Source organism: Oryza sativa, chromosome 12 (assembly GCF_034140825.1).
Source record: "Oryza sativa Japonica Group chromosome 12, ASM3414082v1".
Lineage (NCBI taxonomy): Eukaryota > Viridiplantae > Streptophyta > Magnoliopsida > Poales > Poaceae > Oryza > Oryza sativa.
The window spans coordinates 15759209-15775718 of NC_089046.1; the positions used below are offsets into that span (position 1 = coordinate 15759209).

General features: G+C 36.6%; 1 protein-coding gene across 2 annotated transcripts; it reads right to left on the reverse strand.

The window, feature by feature from the left end:
* Nucleotides 1-252: 252 nt before the first annotated feature.
* On the reverse strand, nucleotides 253-10621 carry LOC4352160 (alpha-dioxygenase PIOX-like). Of its 2 annotated transcripts, XM_015764900.3 has the most exons (11): nucleotides 10483-10618; nucleotides 6758-6849; nucleotides 5688-5951; nucleotides 4782-4931; nucleotides 4206-4339; nucleotides 3816-4029; nucleotides 3470-3615; nucleotides 3071-3298; nucleotides 1831-2033; nucleotides 1100-1343; nucleotides 253-793 (listed from the first exon to the last, which is right to left on the reverse strand). In XM_015764900.3, the coding sequence occupies exons 2-11, from the start codon at nucleotides 6845-6847 to the stop codon at nucleotides 610-612; spliced, it is 1857 nt and encodes a 618-aa protein (XP_015620386.1). In that variant the 5' UTR covers nucleotides 6848-6849; nucleotides 10483-10618; the 3' UTR covers nucleotides 253-609. The 2 variants fall into 2 exon arrangements, with proteins under 2 accessions (XP_015620386.1, XP_015620387.1); XM_015764901.3 differs by lacking the exon at nucleotides 6758-6849 and having other exon boundaries at nucleotides 10483-10621.
* Between the last annotated feature and the right edge of the window lie 5889 nt (nucleotides 10622-16510).

A 16510-nucleotide genomic window follows, 5' to 3' on the forward strand; every position in this document is an offset into this window, starting at 1 on the left:
GATTTTGTCAAATCATCTTCATGAATTGTTCCCTCTTAGAAGTATCACTTTATTTAATCATTTGCACATTGAGATAACAGGAAGATATCGCGTATAAAATTAAGAAAAGGTATGATTAATGGTGTATTAGGGCATTTTTTTTTGTTAGAGAGGATGAATTATGGGTGTAAATGGATTGGGCCAAATAGACAATATATCATCATTTTTTTAGTCATACATTTGAGATCGATTTGATTATTTTAAAGAAAAAGATGACGATCAAGCCCAAGATTTCTTTAATTGGTATAAGTAGATGTACAAGTATACACTGTAACCAAAACCAAAAGAAAGAAAAGAAAGATGTAATCAAACAGAAGATTGTAGGAAGATGTTATATGGTCTCCTCCTACTTATTTTCCCAGCCATATTTAATTACAATGAACAAATAATAATGTGCAATAAATTGTAAACAAATGAGCATACAACTTGTGTCGTGCGATGAATCCTATTACATATATTACACTGACATATTTAACTATATTTACACTGAACAAACACCATAATTCTGTAAACAAATAATATTTCATAGAACTTGCCAAATAATATGGCAGGGGGCCTTTAATTTTTGCACTAGTAGTCTGCATCCCACACAGAGAAAGCACTAGAGGACTTCATCCACTTGGCAGTGATTTCAGGGTAGTGCCGGTTGATCACATCTCGTAGGCCTTCTGTTGTTTTGACCCATTGCATCCCCTTCTTGGTGTATGTTTCCTCATTGAAATTGCTTGTAAAAAATCGATCTGCTTCGAGCCTCCTGTTTTTAGAGATGTTAAATTAATATTCATATCTTAACTGAGTGGTTATCATCTATAATTAGTACTTCCACATTTGACTTCTTTTTTTTTCTGGTAACATTCTGGATCTACCAGTAATGTACCCATATATAATGGTCACATCGTTATATTTTCTTGCCTTAATAAACTTTGGTTTGGGTAAATTTTGAATCACTCAAAATAAGCTTAAGCCACATTCTCGGTTGTTGCCTAATACGTTTAGCAAGGGCTTAAACAAAAATTGGTACTTTGTCTAGCATTCAATATTAGTTAGAACTAAATGTTACCTTGATGCCATTAAAATGAAAATGTTGAATGCTGTTTCGCTTATGGCAAATCCCTTGATTTTTTTCTCTGCCATAAGACCAACAAGAAGATCCAATTTCTCTACATCATCTCCGTATATTGCTCTTATGGTTTCAATTGCATCCTTGTCACTTGTCAGATCCTCCCAGCTTTTTATTGGAATCAGAAATAGTCTCCTCCTGAACTCATTGTACCTTGGTACACTTCTCTCCCTGTCTCGGTATACTTTAATTTAGAGGAAAAGAAAATGATATTAATCTCAGTGTAATCATTGTCAAAAGGCATTAGACACAGCAGTACAATGTCCTCTTTACTTAACTTGGATAGTACAGTTTTTGCTTAACATTTTTATTTATACTAGTACGCAGCAATGTCCTTGTTTTTTAAATAAATGCTAGTTAAGGTTACAACATATACAAACATGATATATGTCTCGGTAAGAGAATCTTGTATTTTCAATCTGGTTAGTACAATAATAGTTCGAGAATTCTTGAAAATTGAAAAGTATGTTGTGATAAATTTCAACATAGTAGTTTAATTAAGGTCACAATACTTGTTCTAGCACTTCATTTGTTGCCAGTGTGAGTTATTTTCAATATTTTTATGCATTGGATTATTCTTGGTGGACCCTAGCTTGTACCAACTTGACATGGTGCAAAATCATGATCCTCTACTGGTAGTGGTATAAATTGAGTCTAAATTTTAATTATACCTTCTAGGGCAGCAAGGTCGATTCTGTCAGATCGATTGGTACCATCCAAATTTTGTGGAATGAGGTTCCTGAAGAAACTTGGATAGTTCCATAGTTCAAGTGCACCACAAGCTTGATATCCCATTGATAATGCTTGTTTTTCAAACCCTATTTTTGATAGCTGTTCTTCCCCCTTGAGACCAATCATCTCTCCAATATCGATGCTACATTTTGACACAAGAAAGAAATGGTGTCAGTGTTTATGTCAGTTATACTAAAAATGTGCTAACCGAGCAGAAAACTTATTGTGACCAAGATTATACATTCTACTACTTTTTATTGTGTAGCCAAGAAGCTAAAAAAAATAATAACAAATCTAGCCGTTTGTGTCGAGTTCAGTGTCTAAAGTCAGGTTCAGTAATCAATGATGTAATTAAGAGTCGATATGTAATAGGAGAACGTCCTAGGGCATGTTTAGATCCATTTGGAATGGCAAATGGCAAATGACAAAAGTTTTGGTGGCAAAAGTTTTGGCATTGCAAAAGTACTAGTTAGTGTTTAGATGCATGTTAAAGTTTTGCCATTCTAGCACTAAAGTGAGAGAGAGAAAGAGAGAGGAAGTGGTCCCAAAGCACTTTTTGGCACAATTTGCTACTATGGACTAGCAAATGCCAAATGCTAAATTGCTAACTTTTGCTACTAGTGTTTAGATCCAAAATAACAAAAAGTGCTACAAAATGGCAAAACTTTTGCCATTTTGGAGGATCTAAACAGGGCCTTAACTTTTTTTTTTCGTTATTTTTTTATAATCTACTATTTTTCTATCTGATTTAATAAATAGAAGTTGTTAGTTTGCATTTCATCTTCCACATTAAAAAAATGAGAGGGATGGATGCCAAACATAAGGCCCTGTTTAGTTCCCAAAACAAAAATTTTCACGCTGTCACATCGAATTTTTGGACTCATGCATGAAGTATTAAATGTAGAAAAAACAAATTACACAGATTGCGTGTAAATTGCGAGACGAATCTTTTAAGCCTAATTGTGCTATGATTTGATAATGTGGTGCTACAGTAAACATTTGTTAATGACGGATTAATTATAGGCTTAATAAATTCGTCTCGCAGTTTCCTAGCGAAATATGTAATTTGTTTTGTTATTAGACTACGTTTAATACTTTAAATGTATATCCGTATATCCGATGTGACAATCAAAACTAAAAATTTTCCCCAACCAAACGAGGCCTAAATTGTTTACTCACTCTTCCAGGCATGGTGGGGAATTATTTGCATCGGGTTGCCCTGTCGGATCCCTGAGCTTGAGAGTGCTTGGTATTAGGGAGTGCATTCTGTAAACACTGGTAAACTCTTCAGTCAAAGAATAAGGTACGCCATGGTTGTTCGGCTTCTTCAGTCCCACAAGCCCACCTAATATCGGTCCTCCTATGTGACCAAATGTGTCTTTTATTTTCTTACCCAATAATCCATACCTTCACAAAAGAATCAGAATATCAGGTAAATTGTACACATTCTCACTAATTTAATTAATTTGAATTTGCAGATGTAAATAAAATTTCCACTTGGAAAAGTAATACCCGCATCAATGGTTATATTTTTTTTCTTTCGGCAAATATGAGAAAATGAGATAAATGCATCCTCACCAATTTGCGCGCATTGCAGCTCTCATGGTTTTTGTCTTGAGAAGCTCGACAGTCCAATCAATAGTGTGAACCTTTGCAATAACAGCAGAAGTGACCAATTTGGCATACCGATATAATTCTTCGTCTGATAGGTTGGGATGTTCTTCCTGAGATTAAAAAAAACATTTGTAATCTTTTCTTCATATTTATAGCATAAAGAAAACAAATTAATGTTTTGGTAAATAACAGTTTATATTCTTCCTAAAACTAAACAAATAGACAATCAGTGGCAAGCTAGTCAAGAACAGCAAATTATATTCTTCCTAAAACTAAACAAATAGAAAATAGTGATGATATATTCGCTTACCTTTATTGCATCACAAACTGCATTGTGTTCCTTAACAAAAAGAGCTTGTAAGATCGAAACACCAGCCCAACTGTTGCGAATGTCGCCGGATAATGCCACACCGTTCTCCTTATGCAAAAGAAGACCGTCATCTCCGATCACTAGTTTTCCATCAACATAAGTCCTGAGCTTTTCTGCCCTTTCCTCATTATTACCATATACTGCACTCCCATCCCTTGGTATATATAATTATAGAAATTGCAAAAAAAAAATTACGACATTTTTTATGGGCAAATATGCATTGATTTATATATATACATCGATTGTCTCTATTTTTTAAGTTCATTCTTTGTGCTTAAGATAAATTTCTGATAAAGATCTTAACTCGAGAAAATCTTAAGCATTACTCACCACCAAGCTGTGCGGATATTGTAGTGACCAATCTTTATTCCATCAGAATTCGTAGGCAGTTCTTTTGTGGGGTGGAACTTGAACGATTTGAGTGGGCACTCATTGGCCACTTCTTTTGGAGCTGTGATTCCAATCTAGAAGAAACCAAGAAAATTGAATTATATATCAACTAGCAATTAGAGGTGGTAGAACCCAACCCGACCCAAGAAATCTGCTCGACTCGACTCGAATCTGACCCGACCAGACATGACGTTTTCCAAAATCAAATTGACCTGACCTGACTCGCGATATGATCCAAAACTGACCCGATCCGATATCAAATAGCATCCAATCCAACTCAAATCAACATACGATAAAAAAAATGTTGATATTGAAATCGGCCCGACCCGACCCGACCCGAGATATTCTAGAAGGTCAAACTAACCCAACCCGTCCAACCCGAACCTGACCCGCCCGCCCGATTTGCCACATGTAACTACAATATATATTTCAAAATCTCAATGGAAGATGAAGATTTAATTTTAAGACTTCAACAACTTAAGGCTCTCAAATTAAGGAATTAAATCAAGCATGCACCTGTCCGGTATCCTCCATATGATCCATCCAGTCATGAACCATGAACTGTATCCATGCAGCTGCTAGTATATTGAACTGTTTCCCTGTGTCCTTGTATTCTCTCCTGGCTAACAGCTTTGTCGCCACAACAAATGGATCTGGGCTCATCAACTGCGCCGATAAATAACAGCTAATTATGTTAAGCATAATTAACCTGATGATTTAAAAGTGTACCTCAAATTTCCATCTGTTAACAGTATGATCTAATTAAAAAGAAAATGGTTCTATTTTTAAATTAACAAGCACATTAATTAGCTCTTATCTTAATATATACTGACAAAACTCGCGTCTTATTTTTTTGAGTTTCAATGTTAATTCATTCATTTACTTATTTGAAGCATGCAGAACGAACTACCAAACAAAAGTTTCATAAAAAAGAGTGTTATTATAAAGTCTTAAAGTCAAACTGTCAAACTAGATATTAAATTAGAAATAAAAATCAACCACTTTTTTGGTGATCTTTACTCCTTTATTTTTCATTAACTAAATTCAATATATATGGTATCTAATTTTCTATTGAACAAGATAATAGGGATGAAAATTGAAATCAGCTGGTAAATATAGATCAGGTCCGGCCGAGATTAGATCAGGCTTAGCATATTTGTCCTGGTCGATCGTACCATATACCCCCTCCATCCCATAAAAAAGTTGATGGCAGAACATGTAGTAAAAGCAAGTATAAAACAGGTAAGTAAAACATGTTAGCTAGGTAAGGCTAGCTGACACCCTAGCAGTACTATCCCTATTACATGCTTAGATACAGGCTGGACTTTAGGGAAACAAGTGCTTAATTAAGCTATTAACTTGTACTGTTAGAACTTAGAAATTTAGAATTCTGTAAGAAAATTTGTAAAATAGAAGTAGTACCTCATCCTGTTGATCAACCGGCTCCATGTTTCTCCCAAAAAAGGTGTTTTGGCTACCAGCCTCAGCATTATGGGGGTCGTTGTACTTGCCATCCTCGGTGCGGTACAGGAACTCCTTGGGATCAAACAGAGCACCGTGAGAACTCCTCCCAACAGCTAGCAGGTTGTATTTTTCGAGCAGGGTCCGGCGGGTGTTCAGGTAGAGCAAACCGATCGGAACAGGCACCTTGTGCCACAGGTTTCTCTTGTCAAATGCATGAATGAACTACATGAACGAAATTAACAAGAGTTAATTAGTTAATACATTGGGAATTTAATTAGGTATATGTGCATATGTAAAATTAAATACTTCAACGTACTAATGAGGAATATCAATTGGAAAGCTTCAAATAACTTGAGTAGTTAATAAGGTGGTGCACAAGCATGATCAAGCTTATGTATATATGCGTGCTTCTATAATGGCCATATTTATACGAACATAATTTGTTAATTACCAGGATATGCAGGGGAAAAAATATTACATATTGACACACATACTCATTTGAAAATATACTTAATTATAACGGATTGCCCTAATTAAATGGTGCATCAAACTTAATTTGGCGTATTTTTTGAGATATATATATATAGACAACACACACACACACCTGAGATATTAATTAAAACAGATCAAACAATTAAAATCCTGCATCGCTAGCTCAAAATATAATTTATTTTTTGTTGCATTAGAATTGTTATATATATTATATGTGATCAATTATTTTATTATAAAAATAACACTTCATTAATGCCAAGATGTAATTAACTGAAGTGCTCACCTATATATGTATGCATCCTCTCTAATTAACACCCTTATCTTGCTATAAAATAAAAAGATGACCACATCAATTACATGCATACTGATTAATTTTCATACATAACACATAATTCCTATATATGATCAGACATTAATATATAATCATTACCTGATATTCTTAAGGAATAGGTATGTATGTGTATATTGTATGCAGTATGTACATCAAATAAATACTTGATATATAAATTACTCTTAAAAATTAATTAAAAACGTACTAGAAAGCCAATCTTGTCAAAGAAAGACATCTTAGAGAAAACATCACGGAGGTCCGGATGAACACGAGGCTTGAAGAGTCCTGAACCCATGGCTACATGCAAACAAATTAAATGAATGAATGATCTTGAATATCAGGGCTTACAAAGAAGTAACTAACAATGTATTATTCTTTGGAAGGTATAACAATCAATAAGGTGTAGTACTATGTTTATAATTAATAGAAAAGACATGCAGATCAACCGGTTCTCAGTATGTTCTCATACTCAAAGACATGTGCATGATTGATTTGTTGGTAAGTTGCGTACTATATAGGCGTTTAAATAAATAAAAAAGATATGATGTGTAGGTGTAGCTGCTCAGGACCGATAATTTTATGGGGGCTGATACAGTGATACCGTGGCTGTGTTTAGTTTCTGAAATTGAGGAGAAGTTTGTGAAAAGTTGGTAGTTTGGAAAAAAAGTTGAGAGTTTATGTATGTAGGAAAGTTTTGGATGTGATGTGATGTGATGAAAAGTTGGGAGTTGGGGAAAGTTTGGTGTAAACTAAACACACCCACGGACCGGTCAAACTTGTTTTATATGTGTTGTAGTTCCAATCGTTGATACGGCATGTAAATTTGTTTATTATGCAGCGAAAATTTCTTATTATGCATGTAAAACCAATTTGTTGAGCCAAATTGTTAAATATGTGATCGGAATTTAAGCAATCAATATGACCGGATTAGTTTTCTACTAGTATTTTGTATTATAGGATTAGTTTCCTACTAGGACTTCGAGTCTTTGCCTATTAGGACTCCTAGATTCTCTTATATGTATCCTTTGTAAGCCGCACAGGAAGAGGTGCGATAGTGCAATGTATCCCTGCGTTTGTATCTGACTCCTAAATAGTGATCATTGCCAGTTGGCGTTCGTGGTTTTTTCCCGACGTAAAATTCCGTGTCTGCGTTATGTATCTATTTTCTTAACGAGTGGTATCAGAGCATTGGAGATTCGATCTACACGACGTGGTCGTTTTTCTTTCTGCAATCCCTGCCATCGGTGCGATTTCTCGGATCGAAGAGTCGATCTGATTAGCGACGGCGGTAGCTATGTCGTCGTTAGTCTCATCTAGTCAGCAAGTCAAAGGTGGAGTCTATCTGTGAGGCGTTAATGCTGGGCACAGATTAATTAGGCTTAATAAATTCGTCTCGCGGTTTACAGACGGAATCTGCAATTAGTTTTTTTATTAGTATGCGAAAACTCCATAAAACATTCGATGTAACTAAGGCCTAGCTTAGTTCCCAAATTTTTTTTCCCAGAAAGTCACATCGGATCTTTGGATATATGCATGGAGTATTAAATATAGATTTAAAAAAACTAATTGCACAGTATGCATAGAAATCGTGAAACGAATCTTTTGAGCCTAATTAGTCTATAATTAGCCATAAGTGCTACAGTAACCAACATGTGCTAGTGACAGATTAATTAAGCTCAAAATATCCGCCTCGCGGTTTTCAGGCGAGTTATCAAATTAGATTTTTCATACGTGACCTATAACCCCTTCCGACATCCGACCAAACGTCCGATGTGACACCCAAAAATTTTCTTTTCGCGAACTAAACAAGACCTAATTAAACAGCCCAACCAAAAACCTCACATCGCATTCAGCACGAATAAATACGGTCGGAAGGACAAGGTGACGAGAAAACTCGTGGCCAAAGGAAGGCCTGAATAAATACGAATAAATCCAGCTGCAGCTCAAATAATATGGAGGAGGCTTTGATACATAAGTACAATTGTGGGTTGTGGGTACCCTCAATTCGAATAAGATGGTGTACCCTTCCTCCCATAATAATTAATACAGTTATGGTTTCAGTGCTCAACTTTAACCACTCGTTTTATTTGAAATATTTTTATGATTGGTATTTTTATTGTAATTAGATGATAAAATATGAATAATACTTTTATACTTGACTTAATTTTTATATATTTTTTATAAATTTTTTAAATAATATGGAGAGAGTAAAAGTTACTGTTGAACTTTATAGTGATGGAGAGAGTACTATTCGTAGGACAGTGATGGAGTACGACGCACGCAGCTGCATAGTACGCGCCAGGTGGACAAGGAAGAAATTTCAGACATCGACGGCGACACTGACAGCAAAATCGTGGGTTGTGGTCGTTGCAGCTGGACAGGATTATGATTACACGTCTCTTGTGCATGCATCCGCCTGCGATTGGCGAGACCTCTCAACTGTGGATATATAGCTGCATCCCTGCATGCATCATTTTGCTTGTGCATTTGCGTGCACATGCCCTTCGTACCAGGAAATCAATTCCGGTGCATTGATTTGGTTCTGTTTAATTATGTGAATGCAAATTCATGTTCAATTGCAACCCATGTTTACGAGGAGGAGGTTTATACGGAGATCAACTTTATTTTATACATCCAGAGTATTTCGTGTGTTTCTACTAGGATTCTACAGCTTATAACAATAGATTCAGGATTTTATTTCCAAGATGAGTTTGAAGTTTGATCTACCGCTCCTGGATTGAGATGCGAATATTCTCGTTATGGCAGACAATGGAGACTAAGAGGAACCGAGGAAGAAGAATAACAAACACTGCATGATCGATTCATAACAAACACTGCATGATCGATTCAGGTGATCGATGGAACAAAACGTTGTTTTTCCATTGATTAACAAATTTAATTGCCCTTTCCTTAAAAATAGGTCACCTATGTCAACCTATGTCAGTCTATGGCCGTCGTGTGCCAAAAAATTTTTTATATAAGGACACATATTTAAAATATTAAACGTAGACTAATAACAAAACAAATTACAGATTCCGCATGTAAAGTGCGAGACGAATTTATTAAGTCTAATTAATCCGTCATTAGCAAATATTTACTGTAGCATCACATTGTCAAATTATGGTATAATTAGGCTCAAAAGATTCGTCTCGCAATTTACATGCAAACTGTGCAATTCGTTATTTTTTATCTACATTTAATGTTTTATACATATGTACAAACATTTGTACATATGTATAAAACATTAAATGTAGATAAAAAATAACGAATTGCACAGTTTGATGTTAGAAGTTTGAAGGGAACTAAACACTGCCTATGTGTAAAGGCTTTGGAAGAAGGAGGCCTGACTCCATCAGGAGTACAGTCCGGCGTCATACGTGGTTGCCATACCAAGAGGCAACCCACACTGGCCATTGGGAGGCCAAGGAAGAACCACATAACAGTTGGTCGATCAGAAGTTGCAAAAATCACAAGAAGAATTATCCCGCTGCAGCAGTTTATTGAGGACCAGGTCTCGGGTCTAAATTTTACGTGCATCGAACCCTCTTATTAGTGTCGGTCAGTATTACGAACATATAATAAAGGTTCTCTAACCTTTAATCCTGGTTAATAACACACCAACCACAAGGTAACACACGAGTGAAATCAAAAGGAGAACGTCTAAGCCCTGTATATATATGTATATGTATATATATGTATACATATGTATATATATGTATATGTATATATATATATATATATATATATATATATATATATATATATATATGTGTGTGTGTGTGTGTGTGTGTGTGTTTGAGTCTGCACATGTTATGAGAAATTTCTTCACGCTCTCTGTGTCATCTGCGGCAACCCATGCAGGTACCAGATCGGAACAAGCAAATTAAATGAAAGCACTCAACAAGAATTCAAGAAACAATGCTTAATTACCTGCTGGCAGAAGAAAAACCTGGAGATGTACTGCTGAGCTCAATCTCAGAGGAAATTAAAGCACGCCTTTTCGGAGAAAATTATTAAGAGGCTCAACTCATGCTAGGAGAAGAAGCCCGCACGCTCTGCCTCTGATGGTGGGTGCACGCCGCTATAAATAGACGTACACCTACTACTGATAAAAAAAGAAAAAAAAATGATGTGGCATAAATGTGACGGCTTGACCAATCTTTATCTTTACTAAACGGAGGCTTAATGGACACGCAGTGATTTTCTAACATATATCCTGTCCAAAATTATAATGAAAACCTAACAATATATATATATATATATATTCATAAGATTTGTAGGATCTAATTTTGTATAAGATCTAATAATAAAATTTAAAAATATATCTTATTTATCTATCTCTTTCGTGAGTTGTGAATGAAATCCTTTTAGAGGCTGAGGTGACCGATTGGTTTCCCCCTGAGGTTCATAGTGGCATCATATATATAAAAGAATAGATTAGGAAGGAGGCAAACCTCTCTGCATGTGTACGATTTTTTTTAAGATAATGGAATGAAATAGCATACCGGCCTTTACTCAAAAGAGCTACAGCCAATTATTACAAACTAGCACTCTGTAAGAGTGAAGTTCAAATAGAAGCAAACAGACCAACCAAACTACACAAAATAACATTATCACAGTGCCCAACACAAGGCAGAAGCTCCAACAAGTATCAGTTTGCTCTTTTTGTTTATGACTCCCTGAAGCCAATCATAAAAAATATGAGATATGCTAGTAGGAATATATAAACCAAAAGAAAACTGAACTGCCCTCCAAATAAACTTTGCAAAATCACAATCAATGAACAAATGTTGGATAGACTCATTTTTCGTACAAAAGCAACATCTTAAATTACCATTCCAATTCCGTCTTGCAAAATTATCCTTGGTTAACGCAACTCCCTTAAGCAAATACCACATAAAGATCTTGATCTTAAGCGGCATCTTGAGTTTCCAAATTAACTTATTTCTATCAATGTAACCATTATTAATTAAAGCTAAGTACATTGATCTAACTGAGAATTGGCCATTCTGATGATAGTTCCATCTAAAACAATCAGAAGTATTATTCAATTGAATATAAACAATAGATGCACACAATTCATGCCAAAGTGTTAAATTCTGACCAACTAAAGCTCTCCTAAAAGAAACATTGAGCGGAACAGAAGCCATCACACTAGCAACAGAAGAACTTCTCCTTCTGACAATAGCATATAAAGATGGATACTTTTCTCTAAAGGCCATATTTCCTAACCATCTATCTTCCCAAAATCTTATTTGTTCCCCATTATTTACAATCCAAGAACCCATAGTTAAGAAAGTTTTTTTTGACTTTCATGAGTCCTGACCAAAAATGGGAGTCACCTTGTTTCCTATCAACTTGGGTTATAGACTTATTATAAAGATACTTTCTCTTCAATAAGTCTTGCCAAACACCATTTTCATTTATTAATTTGAACAACCATTTACTCAAAAGACATCTATTTTGAATCTCTAAATTATGAACCCCCAAACCCCCCTGTTCTTTGGGTTGGCAAATAATATCCCATCTAGTAAGTCTATACTTTTTCTTTTGGTCATCTCCTTGCCAAAAGAAACGAGATCTATAATAATCAATCTTTTGAAGAACCCCTTTCGAAATCTCAAAGAAAGATATCATAAATATAGCTAAACTTGAAAGGACAGAATTAATCAAAACTAGTCTACCCCCAATAGACATATGTTTTCCTTTCCAGCTGCTAAGTTTTTTCTCTATTCTTTGTTCGATAACTTTCCAATCATTATTACACAGCTTTCTAAAATGCATTGGAATACCGAGATATTTAACTGAAAAAGACCCTAACTTACAACTAAAGATATTAGAATATTGCTCATAACACTCCTTTGCCTGACCAAAGCAAAATAACTCACTCTTGTGAAAATTAATTTTCAAGCAAATAATTTTGCACATGTACGACTACCTCCGCGACATAGACACTTCATCATAAATTATAGGAGCATATGCAACACGCAGAGGATAAATTATAGGAGCATGCAACACGCAGACGCTGATTCATTCAGCACCAAATTAATCATTGATAATAATCCTATTTGTGGGCAGTAATTGAGTCTGGTTAATTTGAAAGATAACTACTCCAAATGATATCTGCGGGTAGTATGTTTGGAGAGAAAAATAAATTGTACATAGCATCGGACGTTGCATCTTGATCCTAACATTGCACAATCATCTGCGGGTAGTATGTTTGAAGTAGAGGACGCGAACATTCAGGACTGGGCGAACATTCAGGACTGGGCGAAGTACAACGAATTTGAAGAAAATACAATAGACGAGGTGGACGGTGCTGTTGAAGATTACGACGGTGCAGACAGTGGCGGACCCAGGATTTATACCCTGGGTGTGCCTACAAATACAAGCCCTACACATTGGTCTAGAGCATATACACAAAAATATATGCAAACCGAACATTTTATACACCAAAATATGGAGCCCTGTACATGACCTAGACAAAGCATAATCTGAATTTTCTAATGCCTTGCTAAAAGAAGACAATGCCCTTGTTCCTCTTCGTATTAACTGATTTCAGAATTTTCAATTTTTCAACCAATCTCTAGCTCTCCTTTAAAAGAAAATTCAGGGAGACAAAGAAACTAAAAATAGTGAGAGACTAAAAGTCCCAAAGAGTATATCTATATCTGAAGTTTTAGATAGATGATGCGAAGCTGGACTTGCTTGCTTGCCTTGGTCAATGTGGTTGCTGTTGGCTGCATTCCTTGCGTTGCTCACAGACTCACCGGGCGTGCATCGACGTTGCTTCGCCATGTCTCTAAATGCTAGTGGCTGCGGCTCTCGTCTCCACCGTCGACGCTCCACACTCGCCGTCCAGCCAATATCGGTGCTCTGGCCTGTTGACTGTCGTGCTCTTCGGTGTCACCGCCGCCGCTCGCTGAATGTGGAACAACGCCTGATGCCCTGACCCTAGCTACCTTTCACACGATGCCAAGTGGATACGCGAATGCGAGGTGAAGCGGGGAACTTGCACGATGCAAAGCGCACAACACATCACACAGGCATCTATGATGGGCTGGCTCATGCGTTCATACTCATTCAAACTTTTGCCCCAAACTAATACATGCTATATACTATAAGTTTTTCGTTTTTTTGGGTGTGCCGGTGCATACCCGGCACACCCCCTGGGTCTGCCCCTGGGTGCAGATGATATTGGTCAGATGTTACAGGGCGTAAAGGAGGACTGCGGAAGTGAAAATGATTTACACGACATGGTCGTTTTTCTTTCTCGGATCGAAGAGTCGATCTGATCAGCGACGGCGACAGCCGTGTCGTCGTTAGTCTCGTCTAGTCAGCAAGTCGAAGGTGGAGTCTAACCGTGAATCGTCAATGGATTAATTAGGCTTAATAAATTCATCTCGCGATTTATAGATGCAATCTGCAATTAGTTTTTTTATTAGTATCCGAAATCTCTATGAAACATCCGATTTGACACCCTAAAATTTTATACACCTAACACTAATTAAACATCCCTACCAAAAACCTCACATCGCATTCAGCAGGAATAAATACGGGCGGAAGGACAAGGTGATGAGAAAACTCGTGGCGCAAGGAAAGGAAGGCCTGAAGAACTTTCCCTCCAGCTGCGCGCCATGTGGACAAGGAAGAAATTCACCAAAATCGACGGCGACGCCTGACAGCAAAATCGTGGGCTGTGGTCGTTGCAGCTGGACAGTATTACACGTCTCTTGTGCATCCGCCTGCGATTGGCCATACCCTCTCAACTGTGGATATACCTACATCCCTGCATGTGCACAAGCACAATGATGCATGCAAATGCCCCAAAACTTTACAGCCTGTATCTAAGCACACCCTAATTCACCAGCTGCGGTACTAATTCATTGGCTGCATGGATGCGGAATTAGGCCATGTCTAGTTCCCAAAATATTTTTCCTAAAAACGTCACATCTAATATTTAGATACATGTATGGAGCATTAAATATATAGATAAAAAAACTAATTGCACAGTATGCATGAAATTCGCGAGACGAATCTTTTGAGCCTAATTAGTCCATGAGTAGCTATAAGTGCTACAATAACTGACATGTGCTAATAGCAGATTAATTAGGTTTAATAAATTTATCTAGCGGTTTCCAAGCGAGTTATGAAATTAATTTTTTCATTCATGTCCGAAAACCACTTCTAACATCCGGTCCAACCCGATGTGACACCCAAAAATTTTCTTTTGTAAACTAAACAAGGTTTTAATTGTTTGGAAGGAACCGAGGCATGCGGACGAAAATACGATACTTTTTTGTGACTTTCTCCCAAAACCAAATACGACATTTAGGGTCTGTTTAGTTTCTGGGTGTAAAAGTTTAGGGTGTCACGTCGAGTATTATATAGGGTGCCATATAGAGTTTTCGGACACTAGTAAATAAACCAATTACACAATCAGTCAGTATAGCGCGAGACAATCGAATTTATTAAGCCTAATCAATCCGTCAATAGCAGATGTTTACTGTAGCACTACATTGTTAAATCATGGACTAATTAGGTTTAAAATATTCATCTCGCAAAGCACTTTTAATCTGTGTAATTAGTTATTTTTTAAGTATATATTTAATACTACATATATGTGTCTAAACGTTCTATGCGATGGGATGTAAAGTTTTTGAGGTGGAACTAAACAAGGCCTTAATTAAAGAAACGGAGGGAGTACAACTTTAGGTGCTAAAATGCAAATTCTGCACTAGGTTACTCTTCTCTTCAGACGTCTATCACATTGCTGCAGAGAAAGAACGTGAATGTTAACATCCAATTTCTCTTCCTCATCCTTCAATTCATGCAAATGCAAAAGAAGTTGATCGATCGAGCAGCATGCGTTCACACACCGCGAACCTGCTGCTCCGGTATATGTCACGTGCTTATCCAATCACGTGCTCGTAGAGTCAGCTAGCCTGAATGTTTTTTGTCGTCCCCTGCTTCAACTTTAAAGAGAGAGAACTAATAGATGCATGGTTCAAAGTCAAAGAATGGATCGGTGATCCACATGGGTTTCTGGTGATCATACGCAACATGGACTAGCTACTTTGGATTAGTTCAAAGGATCTGCTTCTATGGATGTCTGTCAATTGTATGGACGGCGTCAAAGGTTGCACCCACGGAGCTGATTTAATTAATTATAACTTGTTGCCACCTAGTAGTACTCCCTAATTAAGCAATTGTGTGTTAATTTATTATTACTTTGCTAGTATCTATTTGTACTATAGTATTATGTAAGTATATCCGTACTTTTTTTTATTACAAGCTACTGGCATGCATGCCTTTATCATGCCATTCCTAACCCAAGACACTAGACATAGTTTCCATATACTACACATCATCAATAAACTAGGACTAGACACTACTCTTCCAATACAAACACCACTATTCCATAATTAAATTTAATGCTACTTATCTCACATGATGTCTTGGATATTATGTAGAAACCATGTCTTGGTTTCCTTCTCTTTACTCATTTATTCACTTGCCACGTTATTTTTCATTCTAGGTGGCAGCTTATTTAATGCTATGGACACCATCCTAGTCATTGGGTTGGGAATGGCCTCAGAGAGAAACCGATGCAATATGCCTGTTTCAAAAGTCCATGCGTAAAAGTCCAAAAAGAAAAGAGGGGGGGGGGGGTTAGGTGTGGTGAACCTAAAAATCCAAAATGCTGCCCTGCTCATGAAACATCTTGTTAAAATCTATACTGCAGCTGACATCTCCTGGGTCAATCTTATGACAAATTCTTACCTGACAGCTAAAGTCCCTCATCTTCTAAACAAAGGATCTTTTTGGTTAAAAGATGTTATTGCTCTGGTTGAGATTTTTAGAGGAATTGCCAAATGCAACATAAAGACAGGTACTACAGCTTTTTTTTGGACAGATCTGTGGAATGATCAATTCAAATGTCAGCAATATCAACATC

Excerpts from the sequence above, each read along its gene's own strand:
- LOC4352160 (XM_015764900.3), bottom strand. The coding sequence starts at position 6,847 with ATGGGTTCAGGACTCTTCAAGCCTCGTGTTCATCCGGACCTCCGTGAT. Across the intron at positions 4,932-5,687 it reads CGGTTGATCAACAGGATGAG|TTGATGAGCCCAGATCCATT; the intron begins GTACTACTTCTA and ends TTATCGGCGCAG. Across the intron at positions 4,340-4,781 it reads ATATGGAGGATACCGGACAG|ATTGGAATCACAGCTCCAAA; the intron begins GTGCATGCTTGA and ends GGTTTCTTCTAG.